The sequence below is a fragment of the Formica exsecta genome, unplaced genomic scaffold (assembly GCF_003651465.1).
Source record: "Formica exsecta isolate Colony F162 unplaced genomic scaffold, ASM365146v1 scaffold744, whole genome shotgun sequence".
Classification (NCBI taxonomy): Eukaryota; Metazoa; Arthropoda; class Insecta; order Hymenoptera; family Formicidae; genus Formica; species Formica exsecta.
This window is the reverse complement of record NW_021853511.1, coordinates 413,148-436,910: the sequence shown is the minus strand read 5'-3', so window position 1 is coordinate 436,910 and position 23,763 is coordinate 413,148. Positions and strand designations below refer to the sequence as shown.

Sequence of the window (23,763 nt, the reverse complement as noted above, 5' to 3'; positions counted from 1 at the left end):
CCTCGACGAGGTCGGATACGTTCCTGGTCGCTAACTCGTTCTACGACGATAAGTATCGAGAGTAGACGACAGGGCTGCGGAGAGGCGTAGTCGCACAGCGGGGCCCTGTTATGCGGGCGTAAGCGAGCGCTAGTTTGAAACGGGGCGAACACATTCTCTTTCTCAGAGAGGGCAACGTCGACAGGGAGAATGCAGGCGCGAACGAGCGAGTGAGTCACTGACTCTCTCTCCCTTCGTCGGAATGACCAATAAACTAAAGAGCGCGAGGGGGCCCCTCTTGCACCCGCAGAACCACCAGACACACAATCGTCGTCATATGTATGCACAACATCGGGGTCGTACGAGTGGCTCGTCAAAATGCTATTAGCGGCCATTTGCCCCTCGTCCATTCAGGGGCCCCTCGCGCTGCGGAAACGTCGCGACGAGTCACTCTACGAGAGGTGGCTGACCTTCGTCGCTAATTCCTAAACCGAGTGCTGGGATTATTCCAAAAAAACCTCTCCGTCTGGGTTTAACCCAGTGACCTGAATACTCGCGGACGTAACTAACAAGCTCGCGTCCCTTTTCCGTTTTAAACAAATTTTGAGAAAAAGAGCTTTACATTCTTCAGGATTCCCTATCGCTGTAAATGCATGAACGACTGCTATGAAAATAGACGGACGCGCAATCAAAGTGCAATAAATGTGCCTCACATTCCTAAAATAAAATATGTACAAAGAGCGTTTTCCCCCTCCCCCTCCGTTTCAAGAGAAGCGTTCCAAGATTACCGTAAACGCCGTATATCGTATAATTCATCACTGCAATATATTCCCTGACCTTGTCGTTATCACGTTCATAGCGGTAGAAACAAAGGTGTTATCAGGTGCTCGAAATTGCGCCGTCCATTATTCATTAGACAGCGGCGGTGGGGGCGGCGGCTATAGCATTTATTTACGCGTCAAACGCACGACGGAGATCGTCGGAACAAATTTATGGGCAGACATCAAACTTGCGCTTGCGATCGAATGCACACAGTTATTAAATCCTTGGCAACAGAGCCGAGCGGTGTTTCGCCCCTAGGGACGTCTAGGATTTAATACGATACCCTGACATCACTTTCTCCATTCGCCACTTGCACGAGTATGCACATATAACATCCTCATCTCCATTAATTTATCGATATAAATTTTTTTTCTTATTTTAATTATCATCGAATATAGCGATATCTCTCTAAATAATAAGCTTCCTGATAATATCCAAATAATTATAATTGGATAACCCGCCCAGGCGTAGTGATATCCTCGGGTATCGATATCTCAGATAAAGGCTCAGATAAAAAAGAATGCTAATAATATTCTTGCTGTCGCAAAGCAAAGATATCGTCCCGCTGAGTATCGGGACATCCCTGGGGACGATGCCGCAACCATTGGCGTAGCCAGGTGTCGGGGCGACGACGCCTACTCTTATGCAGCCCGGCGTGCGGGGCTGCAAGCGCGGTGCGCGAGTCTGCAGGCGGCGGCGATCGATTACTTTTACGGGCGGAAAGGAGTAAAGCGCGCGGCGGCTCCACCTCGTGCTTTCCCAAGATCGAGAGAGAGAGAGAGAGAGAGAGAAAGAGAGAGAGAGAGGCAATGTGTATTAATGGCACAATGTGTTGTCGTTTCCGTATTCCGTAGCACAAAGTACTTGGACCGAGTTACAAGTTTCTATTAATGTCATGTCTCGCGTCAGGGGTGCGTTACTTATCGCCGTTAACGGTCTTGTTACGATGAAGCTCGACGGCTTTCATGCCGTCACGTTATTACGCTCGCAGCTTTGAACAATGAATTAAGCCACGGCGCAGATCTCGCGGCCTGCTCCTTAAACCGCAGCGAAATGCTGCTGGTATAAATAACGCGCAATTTGGAATTATATTTATATGGGCAAAGTTAAATACGTCGATTTTAATCCGTTGTAAATTGAAGCGGAATGATTCAACCCTTGCGCAAGAAGTCCAATCTCGATAAGCAAAACGTTGAAATGACAATTTATGTTGAATTAATACAAGCGCGCGCGTCTATTAATTTATTTCATTATCGGCCTTTAGCATTCCGAAGCGAATATTACTGACGTTCAGATTATTATCCCCAATTAATGTTGAACGTGCTCGCGCGGCTGCGATAAAACGCGCGTTATAAAACACGCCGCATAATTCGAACGGACATGAAAATGATTTTCGCCGATCGGAAATTCGGCCGCGTTCATCAAAATGATCGACGCGCGCGCGTTTGAAATTCCTCCAAGAAGCATACTCGCGTATTAATCGAAGGCACATCGAGCTGAACGCATACTCTGTCCGCGGCGAATATCTATTTTTAACGGTCGCGTTATATCCGAAGCGCACATTCTGTGTCCAATTTGCATCCGGCGATGTGTGTCCGTCGATTAAACGAGAATCCAACCACCGAGAATCCAACGAGATTCGTCATTCTATCCGAGAATGCAAACGTACCGACGAAACGACTCCGTGAACGCCGGAGATAAGTGTGCATTAATGGCCGTTTGTGCCCCGGGGTCAGAGAGCGAGTATACCAAATTGATACCGACGAGGGATGCAGGCGCAACTGTTCATCTCTAATGCTCGATAGTAATAAACGATCGTCTATGCAAGCCGGAAAAAAATTTCATCGAGCTCTTTAACCCTTCACTTCTCGCGCTCCGCCCACAACGTGTATCCTACTCGCGCGTGTCGAGAGATGTCAAGCCGCGATCATTCAACCGGCGGATGAATAAACACGATAACTAGACGAGTTAATATCGCGATAATAGATATTTTTACTACGAGATAAGACATCGGATTGCACATAGATTCCTCTCTCTCTCTCTCTCTCTCTCTCTCATTCACGTCCGTCAGATCGAGAAAACTCGTATTAAATCAACACTCGATTCTCAATTTTTGTCCATCAAGAGGAAAGTAATTTCCATAATATTTAAATAAAAACATGTGTTTCTCATCGCGCGTAGATTTAATATAAGAAGCCGCGTTGCGTGTAATTCGCGCTCATCTGAAATATGCGCGCGCGCCGCCGAGAAGAGTGCGCGAGGAATAATAAAGTTCGTTGGATAATTTATTTGCTTCCATAATAAAGCCCGTTACCCGAGCTCCGTGGATGAGCGCGGACGTTTAGTTTGACTCGAGCGTTACATTATGACGAGAGCTGAGCAATGACGTATACCACAATCGGTGGTGCAATACGCCACTACACGTTGCGTGTCTATTTTCGTTGATTAACCACCCCGTCATCGCTCAACATAGCGGTAAACTATATATTCCGCGGGCATAAAGATCGAAAATGCCGCGATTACTTATACATTCGACACGCTTCAAGGCGAGCCTCATCGTAAAGAAGTTTTAAGACGCGCGCGGAACTACAGGATAGGAGGAAAAATATGCGAATAAATTAAATCGTACTTTCTATAAGTATATAATGCAGTCGATCGCGGATACGTGATATAAAAAATTTTGTTTTTGAAATTTTCCTTAAAAAAAAAATAACAATAATGCTGCCGATCGAGAAGTGATAGTTTCAAACTAGACATCTTGTTCAAAGTTATATTAACAAGTTCGAAGCATCATTGTGTCTTGCAAGGAAAAAAACGATACCCTTCGTCGGGTCTTAAAATCCCGATGCATGTATGTTACGTGAACTAATTCGCTCAGTAAACGATCAAAGGCAGCCCCGCGTGAAATTCCGTGCGCGAAGTCGATAGCACGTGACCGGTTTCGGTTTAGTGGAAAACGAAATGGGTCTGACAGGCGGGCGGAGGACGAAATAAATCCTTGCGCGAGCATTATAATGAAATATCGCCGGCGTCGGAACGCGGGAACCGGGGACCTAGGATTATGGAACAGAGCCACTGGAACTGTGCCTTAAAGTGGAACTTTAGTCCTCGTGAAACGTGTCGGTCTCTCTCTCCCGGACGGGACTTATTAACATTTTATAGCGCAGATTTAACAGCGGAAATGTGCGTTGTAAATTTTGATCGCGATTCTGCAATCTTACGAAAAGCGTCGCGAGAATGACGTCCTTGTATCTCGTCCTTTAATCCTCGCTAATATAAAATTATACAAATTGCTCTCTTTCTTTATTTAATAAAATATGATATACTCTTTAAATCCGAGAAACATATATAATTGACATTAAAATCGCTCAGTTTCGAAAGACGATTTGAATATGTTATACAATCGTTAGCACTCGGTTCTCTCTCTCTCTCTCTCTCTCTCTCTCATTCACGTCCGTCAGATCGAGAAAACTCGTATTAAATCAACACTCGATTCTCAATTTTTGTCCATCAAGAGGAAAGTAATTTCCATAATATTTAAATAAAAACATGTGTTTCTCATCGCGCGTAGATTTAATATAAGAAGCCGCGTTGCGTGTAATTCGCGCTCATCTGAAATATGCGCGCGCGCCGCCGAGAAGAGTGCGCGAGGAATAATAAAGTTCGTTGGATAATTTATTTGCTTCCATAATAAAGCCCGTTACCCGAGCTCCGTGGATGAGCGCGGACGTTTAGTTTGACTCGAGCGTTACATTATGACGAGAGCTGAGCAATGACGTATACCACAATCGGTGGTGCAATACGCCACTACACGTTGCGTGTCTATTTTCGTTGATTAACCACCCCGTCATCGCTCAACATAGCGGTAAACTATATATTCCGCGGGCATAAAGATCGAAAATGCCGCGATTACTTATACATTCGACACGCTTCAAGGCGAGCCTCATCGTAAAGAAGTTTTAAGACGCGCGCGGAACTACAGGATAGGAGGAAAAATATGCGAATAAATTAAATCGTACTTTCTATAAGTATATAATGCAGTCGATCGCGGATACGTGATATAAAAAATTTTGTTTTTGAAATTTTCCTTAAAAGAAAAATAACAATAATGCTGCCGATCGAGAAGTGATAGTTTCAAACTAGACATCTTGTTCAAAGTTATATTAACAAGTTCGAAGCATCATTGTGTCTTGCAAGGAAAAAAACGATACCCTTCGTCGGGTCTTAAAATCCCGATGCATGTATGTTACGTGAACTAATTCGCTCAGTAAACGATCAAAGGCAGCCCCGCGTGAAATTCCGTGCGCGAAGTCGATAGCACGTGACCGGTTTCGGTTTAGTGGAAAACGAAATGGGTCTGACAGGCGGGCGGAGGACGAAATAAATCCTTGCGCGAGCATTATAATGAAATATCGCCGGCGTCGGAACGCGGGAACCGGGGACCTAGGATTATGGAACAGAGCCACTGGAACTGTGCCTTAAAGTGGAACTTTAGTCCTCGTGAAACGTGTCGGTCTCTCTCTCCCGGACGGGACTTATTAACATTTTATAGCGCAGATTTAACAGCGGAAATGTGCGTTGTAAATTTTGATCGCGATTCTGCAATCTTACGAAAAGCGTCGCGAGAATGACGTCCTTGTATCTCGTCCTTTAATCCTCGCTAATATAAAATTATACAAATTGCTCTCTTTCTTTATTTAATAAAATATGATATACTCTTTAAATACGAGAAACATATATAATTGACATTAAAATCGCTCAGTTTCGAAAGACGATTTGAATATGTTATACAATCGTTAGCACTCGGTTCGTAATCGCTAACAGGGTCACCGTGTTAATCAAGACCACCGCAGGATGCAAGAACAGGACGCAAACCTTTAATCCATTTGCGCCCATAAGCATAAACTGCCTATTATCACTATGGATGTTCGTTCTAACGCGAACAAAGCGTAGCCTGAACAAACGCTCATAACTAGCATTTAAATTTTCAAGTTTCTCTAATAATCACGCTGATCATCGGAACAAGATCCAATACTCGAAAAAATAGTCGAAAAAAAATTTTTTATTAAATTCGTTTCGCGCTCGTTTTCGCCGGCGTTATTTTCCCGCACAATCATTCCATCGATTACGGCATCTTTCCTTGATTGAGATAGCGGCTGGCCTGTACAAAGATTAAAGAAACCGTCGGCGCGTTAAAAAAAAAAAACCGGATAGAAAAGGGTCAGAGTAATCCGCGCCCACGGAAAAAAAACAAGGCTTTCGACGATGATTTCCGCAGCATAGATTAACCTGCTAGAATGGGAATTCGCGTTTGTCTTTTGCGGCCGCAAAGCATCGTACAATTGTGCGGTTAATTGTTGTCGCACGAAACGACGCTCCTCTCGCATTACCGGTTCACACACGATTGCGTCACAAATGCGTGCCGGTTTCTGCGGCCTTGAAAACGCGATGTCAATGTTACATGATATCCTTCCATTTATTTTTCTTTTGCTCTGCTTGCATTTTGTAGTTTACCGCCTCTAATGTAATTTAAGACGAGAGAGAGGGAGAATAAAAGTTGCTTCATTTTTCGACTACTCTCAATTTTCCGCCAAGAACGATACGTCGTATATCCGACGTGATACAAAACATACAGTATGAAACGTTAATATCGAACACGTGCTGCTCACTCGAGCGAGAATAATTTTCTGCATAGACGGCACTGATAAGCGCTTAGAGATGGATCGTATGTGAAAGAACGTCGTTGTATCTCTTCGTCAAGCAACACATTAACCGATTAAGCTTCGAATTTAAGCTGTGTACACACGTATCAACGCGCAGTTACCCGGTCAAGATCGCACAGAGTTGTTACGACAATATACGCGATAAATTAATTTTTACCTATACATCTCACAAATTTACACAACCCGATCATCGCGTATTTGTTCATAAAATTCTTTAAAATTAGGTCTAAGTAATAATTTAAACACACAAAATCATGATTAAACAATAAATTTTGACACAAGATTTAAACAAATGCTAGATTTTTGTATCACTTGCTTCGACGAGTAAACCTTAAGGTCGCGACGGTAAAGTTATCGCTATCAAAGGAAATTGCGGAAATTCCTTCGAGAGACACGATGATATTTCGCGTTGCACCGAACTGAAAATACGGTGCGAATTGCCGCAATTTTAGCGCGACCTTTGATCCGCTTCCGTCAACTAGAGAAGAAGAATGTTTTCGCATCTCGACTCGAAGCGTGTTTTCCGCAGCAAAATGTTATATTCATGTCACGCGCCTAATATGCAATTCAAACAAAGTTCTGTCTCACGGCTTGCGTTGCAACAATTTGCGCGCTTGTAACATTTATGAATCATTTGCCGCGTCACAACATCACCTACGTTACATAATAAAAAGGTCACGTGTCGTGCGATAGCGAGCAAGCTACAACACGTGGAAAATATCTACAAAATTGACATCAGAATTTTTCGATACAGGTATGATAAACGATTCACGTGGAAACATCGACATTTAATTGATCAAAAATAGTGTCAACTAGAATAAAACGTATGCTATATCAAGCCACATCTACGTAGATTATAATACTGTCAGTTTTTAATTATTAAGAACATTACAGAGGCAAATACGTCACAGCTTAATCGAAATGGATATTCACGGAAATACGCGCATATATTTGTTAACTATTCCAATTTTAACCGCAAAGAAAATTTAGAACCAGAGAATCTCGCGTGCCAGAATCGATCGCGTTTCCGCGCGAGGCAGAACCGCCGTTAATACGCGTTAATTCGCATTATCTTTATAATCTAAATCAAGCATGTGGTCGAGTGCCGCCGATAGAATAAAATGAGATTCGTCGGCGTTACGACGGTAGAATGAGGTAGCAAAATCACGTCAAGGCTCTTGTTGAGTTGGCCTTCGCCGTGGCTCAACAGATCTAACTATCGAATATTTAAAATTGTAGCTAGCGCAAGAGCTGGTTGTTTCATAGTCACGATTATGCGCGTCGTCTCTCTCTTTCTCTCTCTCTCTCTCTCCTCTTTCTCGCGATTACAGAAGTCGAATAAATTATATGCCGCGATCGGATCTCTTAAAAGAAAAAGAGAGAGTGCACTTGAAAATACTTTTTATTTTTCAGGAAAAAAAGTAAATCATTTCCTGAATATATATTAAGCAATATAAAATAATTTTTGAATACATCTAAATATTTAAAAGAATGTTGAATATATTAGAACGACATGAAAACCTTTAAAATACTACCCTGCAAAATTTTATTTTCCGTTATCTATGTATCTTTTTTTGGAAACTAGTCCGACTTATATTTTTTAATCTGTTAAAAAATGAATAAATAATGATTTGATTGTTCAACTTCAAAAAATTGTAATTTTATCAAAAGTTGCAAACGATTAAAATCGCCAAAAAAATTGACTTTATTCAAATCGTGATAAAAATGCAGAAAGAGTTTACTCATTGTCAGCAAGAAGCATCGATCAAAGTGTAGCCAACGAAAAGAAAGTAAAAAAAAAAAAAAAAAATATTCTGATTGACTTAGTATTTAGAAAAAGAAACATAAAGATAGGCAATTTTATCTTACAATTTCGCAATTGCATTCTCTCCTCTTTAATTCGCGTCGGACAAACAGGAAATTCCAACATGAATTAAGAGATCTAATCAAGAGTTAGAAAATTACACGATCTATTTTAGCCAATAATAGATATATGATGTACGATAATTATTTTCGTTCTTGTAGAGAAAATTTATTTCTTGTAAAGAAGAATTTCTACGGCAAATTTCTAATTTCTCATAAACTAAATAAGGCACATGAAAGTGGATATAGATTTGCAGTGGTTGGCGAGAAAATTACGGTGGCGTGTTCAGTGATAAAAGTATACGGCATGACACGGGCGGATCGATGCAACTTTTTCCACTTACGCGATTATCTCGTTTCACCACTTACAATAAACGACAAGTCTAAGATGTGCCGCTAAATTGGATAATAACGAGGAAAAACCGTTTCTCGAGTATTTTTTTTTTTTTTTAATCGTACATTTTTTGTAGGCGCTTTCGCGATAAACGGATGTTAGAAATATCCGACGGGAATTTGACGAATTGATTGACACGCTTATGCGATGCAGATACCGAGAATTGCAGCGAAATTTAATGTCCGTTTAATAAGATATTTATTAATTAATAATCGCAGCGATATATCTTCATCAACTATTCAAATTGTGACATAATTATGATTACATTTCCAGTATCACTTCGCTTTGTGTATGCATCGCGTTGAACATAAATCATATAATTGACGCATGCTGTTCTACAGTATATACAGTGCACGCAAATAATTATTATCATTAATAACAATTAACATTATCATTAATAATTATATGCACAATATTCCACAGCGAAATACTGTGTATATATATTTTTTTTTCACACATTCCAAAAATATGAAATATAAAATAACATATAATGTATACAGTGTTATGTATACATCACATTTCCCCGCGAAATCTAATTATCCATTATATAATCTATAAATAATTTCAAGAAAGTATAATATCGTAATCACGTGATCTCGCGAAAAAAAAATATCCACAAAATCGAATCATTCCGTACATATAAATCTCTTTCAATGCACGCTTGTGTTCAATGCATCCTTGTTTTCCAATCATGTGCTCACGTGATTACGAAAAAAATATTGCAACGTTCACTCACCCTGGAGATGCGCAGAGGTTGATGTGTGTCGCATCCGCCGTGCATGCGGAAGCCCCAGGGGGAACCGCCGAAGAGGGTGACTTCTCTGGCGCTCATCCCGCGTCGACAGCCAGCAAGTCGTCGACACGCGCATCCGTTTTTCCCGCGTACGCGTTTTATCTACGCGTATCTGGCATCTCGCGAATCGCGCCGAGTTAAGGACGAGACGACGGCTCGCGTCGGCGTCGCGTACAAAGATCACAGATCGTAGTCCGTTGTCACACTCGCGACTGTCAAAATTTTCTTCGCGACGAGGGCGGTGGAGTCGGGGCGAAGAAACCGCGTCGTTGACGACGACGACGACGTATGGACGCGATGACGCCCACTCACGGCTGACGGCAAACACGACGTTAAATCTCGCGCGCGCGCACGCGCGCGATCCGCACTCGTCCGTGGCTCGCGTTGAACTGACAGCGCGCGTCCTCCCTCCCCCACCATCACGCTCCCACGCACGTCGTAATCCGCGCGTGTACCTTCCCCCACCACCACAGATCTCGTACTCGCGCCGTCCGCGGGGGCGCGTGATCTCCCTCAAGACTGCTTCGGGAAATGAGCTTACCTTCGTTTTATATTCATGGATCTCATGACTATTTGCTTCTCTCTCTGCCGCAAATTTCCGCGGATTATTTGGCAACATATTTGATTTCTTTTCAATTGATTATTTATGAAACACTTGCAAAAAAATCCATTGAACGGCAACCCGAAATTCTGAGTTTTGCGGGGAGCCTACAAATCCGATCCTGGCTTTCCCTCTATTCATTTTTTATCCGCCATGCGCTTATCTAGTCATGATTATCCCGGTACGCGTTTTATCGTCTTCCACACGGTGACGCGTACTCTTGGGACATTTTCACGCGCGATTAACACTGGTTGCTCTTCCTTTTTCAAGCGTCTAGGATGAAAAGAGAATTGCACTCTTTTGTATTCTTTAGCAGTTCTTCGATGATTCGTTTCTACTGCAAAGAGGAAAGATCGTCCTTCTCTCCATGATATCCTGAAAAATAAAACATATTAGTTAGATGGTTGTAATATTAAAAAGGGAAAATAAAACGTATACATTTATTTTATTTTATATATGTTATAGTTATTTTCGTGTGTATAAAAGTATCGTAATATATTCTATAAGTACATACACAATGCCTATATAGTAGAATAAGCGATTAGTAATCTTAGAAATCGACACCACAAATTTAAATGAGAGAAAAGAAAATGGGTACTGGGCGTTTTCGATATATATAAATAAATTTTCCTATGATTAAAATCAAATCCAGAGTTCCTGGTGTTTACTATTATAATTCTTTAAAATTGAATACCTTGTATAGTGTATAAAACGACATATATCCTTGAATTTTTCTTTGCGTGCGAAGAATCCGGAGAACTCTGCTAAACTGCAACGGTCAAATAGCGCTAAAATTAAAAGGAATATGGCGAAATCAGTGACATCTTCAATCAACTCCACGAAACTAGAAACGAAATGAGTTGCTTTACCAACATACGTTCAATCGAAAATGACAAAAATTATATCTCTTCCTTTTTATTATTAAAAAACTATCCTTAAAAAAAGGAAAGATAGCGTAAAAATTTCTTTAAAATTTAAATATACTAATTTTTAAAAATTAATTAAGTCTTCGAGAGTAAAATTCGAAACCTAACAGGATATGACAGAAAAAATATGGCAGCGTTCTCTTTTCGACACACGTGTTTGCTGGACACTGACGTGAAACATATTCGATTTTCAACAAATGCAACAGCTGCATTTTGTAAAACAAATCTGATTTAGACGTAAAAGTATAAATTAATCATAAGGGCAATTCTTACGGATTTTTTTTACCGAACTCACTTATAATGTCTGCTGATAATACCATTCTTGTAAATAAAAATTTTGCCGGGCAAAAATACCAAAATAATAAAAATCGCAATAATAGGAGATCCGAATGGAAAGGTAATTTATCGCTTGTTACAACAATAAACATTTGATATGGCTCTGCAGTGATTAAAAAGAGATTATTCTTGTTAAGGTGGTGGCCAGAACAATTCTGACCGAAGAGGCTTTAAACGTAATTTTGACCAATCACTAGGAGAAAATACAAAGAGGAATAAATTGGATGTCGGCAATAGACTGAAAGAATGTGATTTAGGGATTACGGAATACATCAGCAAACACCCTGGCTTTTCTGCAATAATTAAAGAGAGATACACTGATTTCCATGTCAATGAAATAGACCTTGATGGGCAAGTAGCCAAGCTGACCCATCAGGATATTCCAAGTAACTCAGATAATAATGTAAATATCGAAGATCTAAGAACAATGGTGTCATCAGCAATATGGGACCAACTGCAAGCTCTGAAGGAAAATCCTTCGAGTATACAGATTGATGTAACAAATGTAGAGAAAACTGAACGTAGGATTATTCATACAATCGCAAAAAATTTGGCAAATGTTATCAGCCAAACGACAGACAAAGATGATAAGAAATTTATCACGATTATTCCATATACTAAAAACTCTAAGAATGGTAAGTTATAAATTTGTTTATATCTAATTTATATACTTTTTCATTTCTCCTATATTACAGATCACAAGATACGCAAAGACAACAGAGTAGATTGGAAAAAACGCGATGGCGATTATTGTCACTTTCTATTGCATAAAGTAAATATGGATACAATTGATGCTTTAAATCAATTGGCCACAAATCTGCGACTACGACCCAACAATTTTGCTTATCCCGGTACAAAAGATCGTCGAGCGTGGACGACTCAGTGGGTGAGTTTGAGAAAGGTAGATGCAGGAAACATATTGAGAGCAAGTAAAAAAATACATGGCGCATATGTAGGGAATTTTAAATACGCTAAAAACAGCCTGAAATTAGGCATGCTACGTGGCAATCAATTTAAAATAGCATTAAGAAATGTTTGCGGAACAGATGAAGAGATTGAGCAAGCAATGACATTGTTTCGCGATAATGGCTTCATTAATTACTATGGTTTGCAAAGATTTGGTACAGTAGCTTCTATACCCACACACGAAATTGGGAAACGTCTACTTCAAGGTAATTATTGTTCTCCATATTATAACATGTAGAACTTTAATTTAATGGATATATATCACTATAATTTTTTTGCAATTAGGTAAATGGCATGAAGCAATTGAATTAATTCTGAAACCACGACCGGGAGAGCAGGACAAAGAATTGGCAGAAGCTAGACAAATTTATGCGGAAACCAAAGATGCTCATGCCGCTTATGCCAAGATCAAAAGAATCGACAAAATTGAAGCGCGACTTTTGAAAGGTCTACAAATATCGGGCGAGAAAAATCCTTTAGGCGCGCTTGACTCTATACCTCGAAACATTCGATTAATGTATATCCATGCTTATCAAAGCTTTGTTTGGAATCGTATTGTGTCGAGAAGAATAAATCAATTCGGGACAAATGTAATTGTAGGTGATCTAGTTTATGATAAACAAAGCTGCCAAGAGAATATAACTGATGAAACTATAAATTATCCTTTGAATGATAGTGATGACATCAGAGAAACTGATGTTATCTCTCCTGAAGAAATAAATATCGATCCAGCAGCAAATGAAGCAAGTGAAGAAAATTTGGAACAAAATAATTTTTCAATAGTAAAAAGTCTTAAAGAAGAAGATTTACCAAATTATACTTTAGCCGATGTAGTTGTGCCTCAACCTGGGTGGAAAGTTACATATCCATCGTATGCTAAAGCTTGGTATGACGAATTTTTAACAAAGGACGAATTAACTACTAATCTTAAACAAAACAATAAGTAAGTTTTTTTATCTACAAATTTAATATAGCAATAAATTGTTACTATCGTTTGTGATCTTTTCTAGAAAATATAGTTTGAGTGGTGCCTATAGAAAAATATTACAAATTCCAATGAAATTGTCTTGGAAAATTATGTATTATAAAGAAAAACATGATAATCTTATTCTATCAGATATTGACGAAATGAGAAAGCTTGTATCGCCGCAGAATAATCCAGGTAAATAGGTTATTTTCACATTTATACAAAACGTTTATTTAAAAGAATTTCCATTATATATAGGCTACTTTCAGATGGAAAGATCAAAGCATTAATCATTGAGATGTGTTTAGAGCCCAGTACTTATGCCACAATGGCCCTGCGCGAAATTTTAAAAAACGATACTTCAGCAGAAACACAGGTTGCTTTATCTGCTTCTTATAATATAGAGAATGTACAATGCAGTACAAGTACTGCAATGTAATTGCACAAATTCAATAGAGGTTGGAACAATATAATACAGAAGAGAACTATATCAAGTTTCAGAACAAATCTGTTAGGGGGGGGGGGGGGGAAATGGGAATGAAAATAGATGATGTAGAAGATACATCTCCAAAATATATCAAAGTTCAGTGTAAAAACAAAAGTAATTTTTATAAATCATCAATACATATATATGTATTACATGTATATATTACATGTATATATTACGTATATACATCTAATACACACACATACTTGTATTACATAAAATTGTATTAATATTCATATATATCTATATATGTGCATTTCTCAGTGAAAACAAGAACACTAGAAATTAATTGATCCAGCGACAATAAAAAACTTTTTCAATGATTAAGACTCTTTCAATGAATAATTTATTAGAAAATAGTTTCTGCCTTTATAAACAAGCAGCCATCAAACCTGCCACATTTTCGAAATCAATTTTTTCAGTAATATTTTTGGTCTTGATATTTTCATCTTGATTTGCAATGAAAATGATTGATTTGCTCTCTTCCTTCCAGCCATACTTTTTTACCCAATGCTTCAATGTTGCATCTACAAAAACATGAGTTGATAAATATCATCGTATAATATTAAAAATAACGAATTTTGTATATATATATATAACATACCATCTACACCGCCAAGCAATTGTGCCAGCAATCCTTTTTCTATTGTTTGAAACGTGATACCGACTACATGACACACAAACTTTCTTATCGAATCCTGGAATCCTACAATTCTATCGCAAAGTTCCGACATGGATAATACTTTATCCCAAAAATTTTGAAAATCACATCGCTCCAAGATGTCTCCCAGATACATGATTTGACTAATGGGACTTTCTGACATCTAGAGATTTATATAAAATATATAAATATAGCATTCATCAAAGAAAAAAAAACTATCCTATACTTTAATCAAACTTACTAGTTTCTCGCTGAGTAAACATTTGCACAGCACAAAGTCAGTGTGCGGAAGATTGGTTAAAGCCTTCAATAGTATCTGACATGTAATATCCATATTGAATCGGTGCGGATTTAATTGGTAAAGCTTCAGAACAGCTAAGTTTGCCTCCAAGTCATAAGCATTCTCCCTCGATTGTATTTCCACATATTTCTCTAAGGTTGTGAGATTATCTGGATTGTACCTGAAAACATATGTACTCCAATAGTGTAGATAACAAATGAGGAAAACATTTAATTAAAAATTAGAAAAGTGAGTAAACATACGCGATGAATATTTCTAATGAATTTTAATTCTTTATTTCCATGCAATAATATATTTTTAGGCAATAGATTAGCAGTTTCGTTAAACAGATTATTTAAGTAGATAAGACTGATTACGGAAACAAGCATAAAAAAGAAATACCTTTCGATGCCTTTGAGCATTCCAGCCACAGTTTGCCGCATTGCCTCAGCCATTTTCGTTAATTTCGAAAAATTTCAGACTAATAAACTATTGTCGGCGTTATTGAAATGTAATCTGTAACCTCAAAACACACACGTGCAAGACCATAGAAAGAAATTATGAGAATTACAAAATGGAAGAAGTTTCAGACTAGATTACAGCCAATAGAAAATATTTCTAACCTCAGTATTGGACAAAATGCGTCTAATGTTTGAACTTACCGGTGGTATTTGCGGTATGACAGCAAACGAACAAACTCGCAAACTAGCGAGATGCGAAATAGGAGCTGACAGCTGATGAGAAAATTTGAATGTGTATGCAAGAGTGGTTATTATACAAATACAAACATCAATATATCAAATATACATAAAGCAATAATTATTTTCCGAAATATATTGTTTTCCATGGTGTAAGTAACAAGGTGTGCTACCGCGCAGGCATTTCTACTGACTGAATTTCCTTATGCATAAGGAAATGGACCAATCAATTTCTTTATGCTTATGATTATGCGCTTATGCAAAAGTGTGTGCTCCCCGCTTATTTCGTTTACATTGGCCGCGTTCAGCAGAGAAAGCGCTCAGTTATCGTCTTGTCAACACTCGATGTTGATTCGTTGGTTCTAAAAGTAAGAACCAATCACATTCGATTGCTACTAAGCGGCCATTTATCGTCACGTTGCTTATCGGTTGCTATGGTGATTTTGCAAGATGGCGGAAACTTGATGCTGCGCAGAAGGTGACGAAAATTCGTCCGAGAAGATAGCACACCTTGTTACTTACACCATGTTGCTTTCAAAGCCGGATAATAGCATTTGACAAGTATGGCCAAACATCATCCAGATTTGATTTTCTGTCGTAAACAGCCGGGAGTCGGTAAGTCGAGGTTAAGTCTAATCTTATCTCTAACACTTTGTGTAATTTGTTATAATTGTCTTTTAGCTATCGGCCGGCTTTGTGAGAAATGCGATGGCAAGTGTGTCATTTGCGATTCTTATGTGAGACCTTGCACATTAGTCAGAATATGTGACGAGTGTAATTACGGTTCCTATCAGGGACGTTGTGTAATATGTGGAGGTCCCGGCGTATCGGACGCGTATTATTGTAAAGAATGCACAATACAAGAAAAAGATGTAAGTTTGTCATTAAAAAGAAAAACATTATGTACAATAGAATTATAAATTCTTACATAGTAAATTGAATATCTCAATAAATGTTTTCAGAGAGACGGCTGTCCTAAAATAGTTAATCTAGGAAGCTCAAAGACAGATCTCTTCTACGAGAGAAAGAAATATGGATTCAAAAGAAGATAATCGCAAGATATTGTATTTCTCTATGTAATTTTTGTTGAACATAACATTGAGCATCAGGTAATTTATAATTTTTACAAAAATATTATCATAGCAATAACACATTTGCATTCTGTAATATAATTATAAATACTAATTTTATAATAAAAGACAAATAAATCTGAATAATGCTCTGTAAACTTAAATACAATTAGGACAATTTTGAAAAAAATTAAAATTTAATATCAAAATTGACTAAAACAAAATACATCTCTGTAAAAGTACTCTATAATGTAAAATCACATTGTACAATATAATTATATAAAATGTATAAGTATGTCAGGGAATATATCTTTATATTATATTATCTTTTATTATAGAATTGTCATGCTTATGTTAAAATTAATGGTGGTTCTTCTGATGGTGGTAACTCATTTGTTTCTTGCGTCTCAACAATTTGTCTTTTTATAATATTCCCTTTCTCATCCACTTCGTCAATAGATATTAAAATATTCGATATAACAGGCATGGATTTGCCAACATCACTGTCGGCTATTTCTTCTTGCAAATCTTGTATGGTTTCTACCTCCTCCATATTATCTTCCACAATCTAAATATAACACAATTTTAAACAGAATAAAAGTCTCGAATAATACTTAATTTAAATTACTGTAAAACTCACTTTTATTTTTGTCAACGATGTAGTCTGATTTAATTCTAGTTTATATTTTTTGTTCGATAAGTTTGCTTTTTCGACGAGCGATTCATTCTCTTCGTCCACGGCCTCATATCTGACCATTTGAAGTCTGTAACATCCGTCCTCGTCCTGTGTATAATGGAAGCGCTTATGTCCACTTGGCAATTGCAATTGATGAGTTTCTATAAGATGTTTGGTCCATCTATAACTCTGCCGATACTTAATTGGACATTCGTGACAACAGTACCATCGCACCGCTAAGCTGTGTACTCTTTCTACATGCCTATAATAAATTTGACAATTGCAATAAACAATTAATAAAACAACTTCATTATTGAAGATTTGTATAATTACCTATCTAAGGTGTAAGCTCCTTTGCATGTGTAAAGGCATCCTTCAAAATGACAAGAAAAATTTGGACCATTAGTATGGACAGTCATGTGAGAATCAAGATCCTGTTGCGATTTTGCAGCATGCGAGCATAATTGACATGGAAACGTTCTCGTCGACACGTGGCGATATCTGACGTGTTTCGCCAAGCTCGCCGGCGATTCACAGCTCATATCGCAAAGAGAACACTTGTAATTGAACACGTGAGATCTCATATGATCGCGTAGGATTCTCTCAGTGGGATAAAACTTATTACAGTGCGAACACTGGAATCCCTGTACTGTAAATCACTGTATTTTAGAAAAAATATACAAAGCGCAAGAAATCTGAGATATACGAGATTAATTCATTACCTTCCAAAGGAATTTGTCGCTGGCAATGCGTGTGAAATTTCGTTTTAGAGGCAAACGTGGCACCGCAGTCCGGACACGCGACTATTTTTTCTTTGGTATGACATTTCATATGATCGCGGAGTTTGTATAAACTAGGATATTTGCCGTTGCATCCAGTCCACTTGCACTTAACTCCATCCTTAACTCTATTGCCACGCGGACAGTCTTTCATGTGTATAGTCACATGATACAGATACATTTGATAATTTTTAAACACTTTCAAGCATTCCTCCCATCTACACATATGCGGAGATGGTGAATCTATGATATTCCTCCATTCTGGATCTCTACGGCATCTCTATACAAATACAATTTTTAATTTCGATAATCATTAATAATTAAAAATATATCAACATATATTTAATATTAATACTTACGGGAAGTTTGGTTCTTCCACGAACATTGGATCCAATACACTTGAGCTTGGTATGATAGGCATGGTAATTAACATGCTGCACTATTTCATCGCATACATCGGTGCAGTAAGAACAGTCTCTCCACTGACATACATAGACCTCATTGTCATCTTTCATGCTTATATGTATGTTTGGTATGTGATTCGAGACATGCCTCATAAATTGATCCATATGATTGCCACGAAACGTGCACGCCGTCCATTCACAGGTCAGATTCAAAACTTCATCCTTCAATTGTATTCCCACCTTGTGTCTCTTGGCGCCGCATTCTGAGACTGAGTCAAATTCCGAATCTGTGTTGTACCAATCATCATATTCGGATTCCTCCAATTTTCGCTTGAGGGTATCTTCTTCGGAGTAAGGATAATCCTGTTGTGATTCTACCCATTTGCTACATCTGTCCAGTATTTTGTTAGTCATCAACTTTTTCGCTAGATCCGCCATTATGTATAAATAATCGTAATAGATAATGTATTACATCCCATGTAAGTGTCTCACCTACAATGCAATTTATACATCAGTGAAATATCGAAAATTATTCATACATTTCTACGCGTTCAAATATGCCGCCGCGACGACATCGATGTGGAACGATGGACGCATTGATTGATCGAGGAAAGTAATAATCTTACAAATAATTTTGCATACGAATAAATAAAAAGTATTCATTCTCAATGCGTCTTTCGGTATCGGACCACGCGATGCCGTCGACTCGATTAATCTCTGATACACTCTGATACGCTTGATTATTCCGGCAGTCTCACCATGCGTAGCCACAATGTGCTACTACTGTTGCTTCGCTATTCGTTGCTCGTTTATCGTCCCGTGTTAACATCTATTTATTATCGTCGCAGATAACGCAGTGCATATTTATGCGCGCATTTCTCAAGCATACCCAGATGTTCTCCCGCGAATGTCTTATCCGTGGATTTTCTTGGTTGATAGCGCGAACTGTCGTGTCGCGCGGGATGCGTCACGTTGCCGCTACTCCTTGCACGATCAGCTGTTCCGAAGAAAGCGACCGAAGGGGCACGACAATTTGCGCGCTGTCCTCAGGTTGTCACACGTTTTCGTAGAAAATCGTCATGTTAAAATCCTAAACACAGTGTCTAATTAGTTCCTTAATTTTCTTTAATTTCCTGAAAGGTTAAGACCCGCCAATCGAGCGTCTCGTGTCTCGCCGCGCGTTTTCCCTCTCTTCGCTTGGCGGGATGTTCCATATAAGGATTGAAAATTACGGAAATGATACAGTCATTTTTTTCGTATAATCAACAATATATCTTGATTTACAATTCAGTAGATTATTAGCATGTCAAACATACAATACATTTGAAATTCAAATGCATTCGATATTAATATTCTACAGGTGAAATTAGTTTTCGCTAGCTTTTTTTTCCTAGTCTTTATACGCGGTTCTTTGAACAACGTTGTCTTGAACTTTTCCAATCTACAGATTTATCCGCTTCATTTGCATGCGAAATTAACTTTGCAGCTTACATTTCCGGATTTTTCTTTTTTTAAATGTGAACGTATATATTATTAATTCAAGTTTACGGTAGTATTTCATAGATGTAATATGTGTTTTAAAGGGCACGGAAAATGCGGCGTGGCGGTGGTAAGAATATCGGGAAGCCGATCTCTGGAAGCACTGAAAAAGATGACGAATATATCGAAATTGGAACCGAGAAAAGCTTTTTTACGGAGGATACGCGATCCGGAAACTGGGGAAGTCATTGACAATGGACTCTGTCTATGGTTTCCTGGTACGCACAATTTTATCGTGACCTTCAATTCAAGATAAGACTGTGCTCTTCCATCAATGGTCCCGAAAATTTACAGTTTGAATAAGAGAACGGTTTTCAGGTCCGCACTCGTTCACCGGCGAGGATTCCGTGGAGTTCCACGTGCACGGTGGCATGGCGATTCTAACACGATTGATGCAAGCCCTCTCGAGACTGCAAGTGCTTCAGGCTCTGCCAGGCGAATTCACCAGACGCGCTTTCTACAACAACAAGCTGGACCTGACGGAGGTGGAGGGTCTGGCCGATTTGATAGAGGCCGAGACCGAGTGTCAGAGAAAACAGGCGCTCCTGCAAGCCGACGGTGTCTTGCGCAAGCTGTACGACAGTTGGCGAAAAATCCTCTCGGAATCCGTGGCGAGTATCGAGGCGTACATTGACTTTGGCGAAGACGCTCTCAGACAGCTGATGCGAGATCTGGAAGGGCACCTGGCCGATGGCAGACGCGGCGAGATTCTACGCAACGGAATTAAAACCGTGATCGTTGGTGAGCCCAATGTGGGCAAAAGCAGTTTGCTGAATCACCTGGTGCAGCGAAATGCTGCCATCGTCACATCCGTCGCCGGCACTACCAGAGACGTCATCGAGCTGAGTGCCAATATCTCGGGCTATCCCGTGCTGATAGCAGACACCGCGGGCATCACGGACAACACTAAAGATATCGTCGAAGTCGAGGGTATCCGTCGTGCGAGAAGCTACGCGGAGAACGCTGATTTCGTTATCATCGTGATGGACGCGTTTAAGTGCGTGGCCAGCGGAATGACGTACGAAGATTACGTGCGCGAATATCTGTCATCGTTGGGAATACACGAACTGTTAGCGAAAATGGGCAAGGAGCGTTTCATCGTAATAATGAACAAGAGAGATTTACTGAAAGCGGAAGATAAACGTCGCCTGGACGATGTTGAAGCGGTTCTCATCTCTTGCAGGACGGAAGACGGCTTCCAGGACTTGCTGCAATCGGTAACAAATCGCTTCAGTAATATGTACGTATACAATGCGAGGTATAATTAACACCGACATATTTGCAAATTTGTCATTACAACAACTACGTCCTGTTTAGATGCGGCGAACCATCCGCGGAGAGTCCGACCATCAGTCAGGCGAGGCATAGGGATCATTTGACGCGGTGTCTGAGGCATCTGCGGAATTACTTCGAGTTATGCGCTGACGAGCAACACGACATGGCCATAGCGGCAGAGGAAATACACAAAGCGATGAGAGAACTCGGAAGGATAACGGGACACGTCAGCACCAATGAGATATTAGACATTATATTCAAGACCTTTTGTATCGGCAAATGATGGGCCGGTGCCACCGCATACTTTTGTACATAACAAGACGTACGTTCGCGTATTTCTCCTTACAGGATATTTTCTAATGTCTGAGAAAAAAGTAGAGCGTGTAATAAATTACGATTATACATGTGTGAATGTAGTGTATCTAAATCTAGTATATCTTTATAAACTATATACTCGCGTCTCTCTTTCATGCATACATGATAAGCGGAATATATATACTCTCGCAAGACATAAAATTGCAATGCTCTTTGAAGATATACATATGATACGATACATTTCAATCACATTATTTTGGAAAATGTCTGGTAAGACATCGATTCTATAATTTGTCTTTGCTGTAACAGGAAGACATTGAAACGGAGTTATCTGTGCATATATATAAATGTACGTATAATAAATATCTCTTTCTTGTTCGAAGAAACCTTGCTCGAGTAAGATTACGAGCAGCGCAATGAGTAAAATAAATAGAAAAGCGCCTTCATAAGCATCATATGTTTATTAACAATGTTACACGCACAATCATACATAGAACAACCTTTTGCCTGATTATAGGATATAGATACCCCACGCGTTTATACACAGATAGGGCTCCGTTATATGGTCTCAAGTCGTTATCTGTATGCTATGTCCGTGTTATGTGTGCTAATTGAAATCGTTATTATGACATTATTCTCATAATAACTCGGTTCGCTCTCGCAAAAAGGATAATCGACAGCGAAGTAATGAAAACAACACAATTCGACTGAGAGAAGGAGAAAAAGACAAAAAAAAGTAGAAATAAATCGCATACAAAAATTCGCTTCTTACCACGGACGATTATTTATATATCTTACAGCGCTGTGATATTCGAAACAGACTATATTTTTCTATCACAAAAAAAAAAGAAAGAATTGACGCTTAAATGATATCATTAGTTACACAAAGTCCATTATACATAGCTGCTAATAAAATTTTTTCATTTTTTTTTTTTATCGTATTTATCGCGCTAGATTCCCCCATTTTTACAACATTCAAATTTCGAACAAGTGCATCTGGTTCTTTGTTTTATCTTATTATTTTATTTTTCTATGGTAACTTCTTTTTTTTGTTCATTTTTTCTCCCAATTAAAGATTAATTAAATTCAATAAATTCATGTGATTCGTTGCGGGTCATTGTTCGCGACTTCTCGCTGTGTGCATAATATATCTAGGGATGAGTCGCGAACGAATTCACTATCAATATAGTATAATTACAGACCGATCCAAAAAAAAGAAAGGTAAATCGAATGATTTATATGTATATCTGTATGTGTGTATATATATATATATATATATAAATTAATTTGGCGAATTTATCACACGCAACATATCACGTCGCGCTAGATTCATCTTTCCTTTTTTTCCTATTTCTTTTTATATAAACCCAATACGTAGAATTCTCGAAGAGTAGACTGTTCGTTTGTACAATTGCATCGATTAGTTTGAGATCTATCCGAAAGCAAACTAACTCGCACTGCACGTTCGAGACGCAATTAACGTTCTCGTCACGAAGCACGCTCACGACTTGTTTTCAAGATCGTCTTCATTTTTTATCTACACGTAATGTCCTATTTTTTCTCGCTTTTTTTTTTATGAAGCCTTAGAAAACGCAATGCGATTTACATTCGATGAAAATAAAAAGCTGCTACATCGCTTCTCTTATTCTTAACACTTCTTTGTGAGATGGACGATCTCGCAAGTGTATCTGTCTAATCCTTGAATGCTACTGACATTGAGATTTCGTCTGATTTTTGATATTAAGACGAAAAATCACGGTAGAACTTAAGGATTAATTCGAACCAAGTGAACCGCGTATCTATCGTACACATCCATCAGTATAAAAAAGAAATCCAAGAGATTAATATGTGAATATGCGACCAAAATTTTATTTTTATTACGAAAATATATAAGATTCTTTTATATTGTTTCAAGAATAACAACATAATATAAATTTTCATCGCAAATTAAGCAGAAAAATTACTTGTTAAATGTAAGAATATATAATATTCTTTGTGATAAATTTTTCAAGTTTAATAACTCAATATAAATTTTTATTAAACTATCGCTCATCTTTGCAATTAAATGAATTAATAAACTTGATTATGACCATATTCGAAACACATAAATCGATCATACAACTTAAATTTAAGTAACACATTTATCTTGTTTGACACACACAAAACAGCATACATATTTGGTTCAAAGTATCGATTACGGATAAACGCA

At 38.5% G+C, this 23,763-nt stretch overlaps 6 protein-coding genes across 8 annotated transcripts in view; 3 read left to right on the top strand and 3 right to left on the bottom strand.

The window, feature by feature from the left end:
* The window catches only part of LOC115243853, a 71,586-nt gene extending 60,664 nt beyond the window's left edge, over window positions 1–10,922 (bottom strand). Inside the window, exons 1-2 of the mRNA XM_029821109.1 lie at window positions 10,870–10,922; window positions 9,518–10,550 (exon numbers count right to left, since the gene is read on the bottom strand). Coding sequence (XP_029676969.1) covers window positions 9,518–9,613 — 96 coding nt within the window. The 5' untranslated portion in view covers window positions 9,614–10,550; window positions 10,870–10,922. The remainder of the gene's footprint in view (window positions 1–9,517; window positions 10,551–10,869) is intronic.
* Window positions 10,923–11,226: 304 nt separating this feature from the next.
* Window positions 11,227–13,913, top strand: LOC115243898 (pseudouridylate synthase 7 homolog). Its single transcript, XM_029821191.1, has 6 exons — window positions 11,227–11,498; window positions 11,575–12,072; window positions 12,133–12,609; window positions 12,689–13,346; window positions 13,414–13,565; window positions 13,640–13,913. The coding sequence occupies exons 1-6, from the start codon at window positions 11,402–11,404 to the stop codon at window positions 13,807–13,809; spliced, it is 2,052 nt and encodes a 683-aa protein (XP_029677051.1). The 5' UTR covers window positions 11,227–11,401; the 3' UTR covers window positions 13,810–13,913.
* A 46-nt stretch (window positions 13,914–13,959) lies between these two features.
* On the bottom strand, window positions 13,960–15,364 carry LOC115243902 (eukaryotic translation initiation factor 3 subunit K). Its single transcript, XM_029821202.1, has 4 exons — window positions 15,201–15,364; window positions 14,760–14,979; window positions 14,462–14,681; window positions 13,960–14,384 (listed from the first exon to the last, which is right to left on the bottom strand). Exons 1-4 carry the CDS (start codon window positions 15,251–15,253, stop codon window positions 14,227–14,229), a joined length of 651 nt encoding a protein of 216 aa, XP_029677062.1. The 5' UTR covers window positions 15,254–15,364; the 3' UTR covers window positions 13,960–14,226.
* A 558-nt stretch (window positions 15,365–15,922) lies between these two features.
* On the top strand, window positions 15,923–17,936 carry LOC115243905 (PHD finger-like domain-containing protein 5A). 2 transcript variants are annotated; one of them, XR_003885277.1, is made up of 4 exons: window positions 15,923–16,111; window positions 16,178–16,368; window positions 16,459–16,605; window positions 17,268–17,936. XR_003885277.1 is itself a non-coding variant. In XM_029821204.1 (3 exons), exons 1-3 carry the CDS (start codon window positions 16,060–16,062, stop codon window positions 16,546–16,548), a joined length of 333 nt encoding a protein of 110 aa, XP_029677064.1. In that variant the 5' UTR covers window positions 15,923–16,059; the 3' UTR covers window positions 16,549–17,040. The 2 variants fall into 2 exon arrangements, 1 of the variants encoding a protein (XP_029677064.1); XM_029821204.1 differs by lacking the exon at window positions 17,268–17,936 and having other exon boundaries at window positions 16,459–17,040.
* On the bottom strand, window positions 16,552–19,630 carry LOC115243899 (histone H4 transcription factor). 2 transcript variants are annotated; one of them, XM_029821194.1, is made up of 6 exons: window positions 19,160–19,630; window positions 18,381–18,917; window positions 17,965–18,301; window positions 17,576–17,891; window positions 17,207–17,504; window positions 16,552–17,134 (listed from the first exon to the last, which is right to left on the bottom strand). In XM_029821194.1, exons 2-6 carry the CDS (start codon window positions 18,861–18,863, stop codon window positions 16,916–16,918), a joined length of 1,653 nt encoding a protein of 550 aa, XP_029677054.1. In that variant the 5' UTR covers window positions 18,864–18,917; window positions 19,160–19,630; the 3' UTR covers window positions 16,552–16,915. The 2 variants fall into 2 exon arrangements, with proteins under 2 accessions (XP_029677054.1, XP_029677052.1); XM_029821192.1 differs by having other exon boundaries at window positions 19,184–19,628.
* On the top strand, window positions 19,260–22,491 carry LOC115243900 (tRNA modification GTPase GTPBP3, mitochondrial-like). Its single transcript, XM_029821195.1, has 4 exons — window positions 19,260–19,475; window positions 20,009–20,182; window positions 20,283–21,204; window positions 21,282–22,491. The coding sequence occupies exons 1-4, from the start codon at window positions 19,292–19,294 to the stop codon at window positions 21,520–21,522; spliced, it is 1,521 nt and encodes a 506-aa protein (XP_029677055.1). The 5' UTR covers window positions 19,260–19,291; the 3' UTR covers window positions 21,523–22,491.
* Window positions 22,492–23,763: the final 1,272 nt, after the last annotated feature.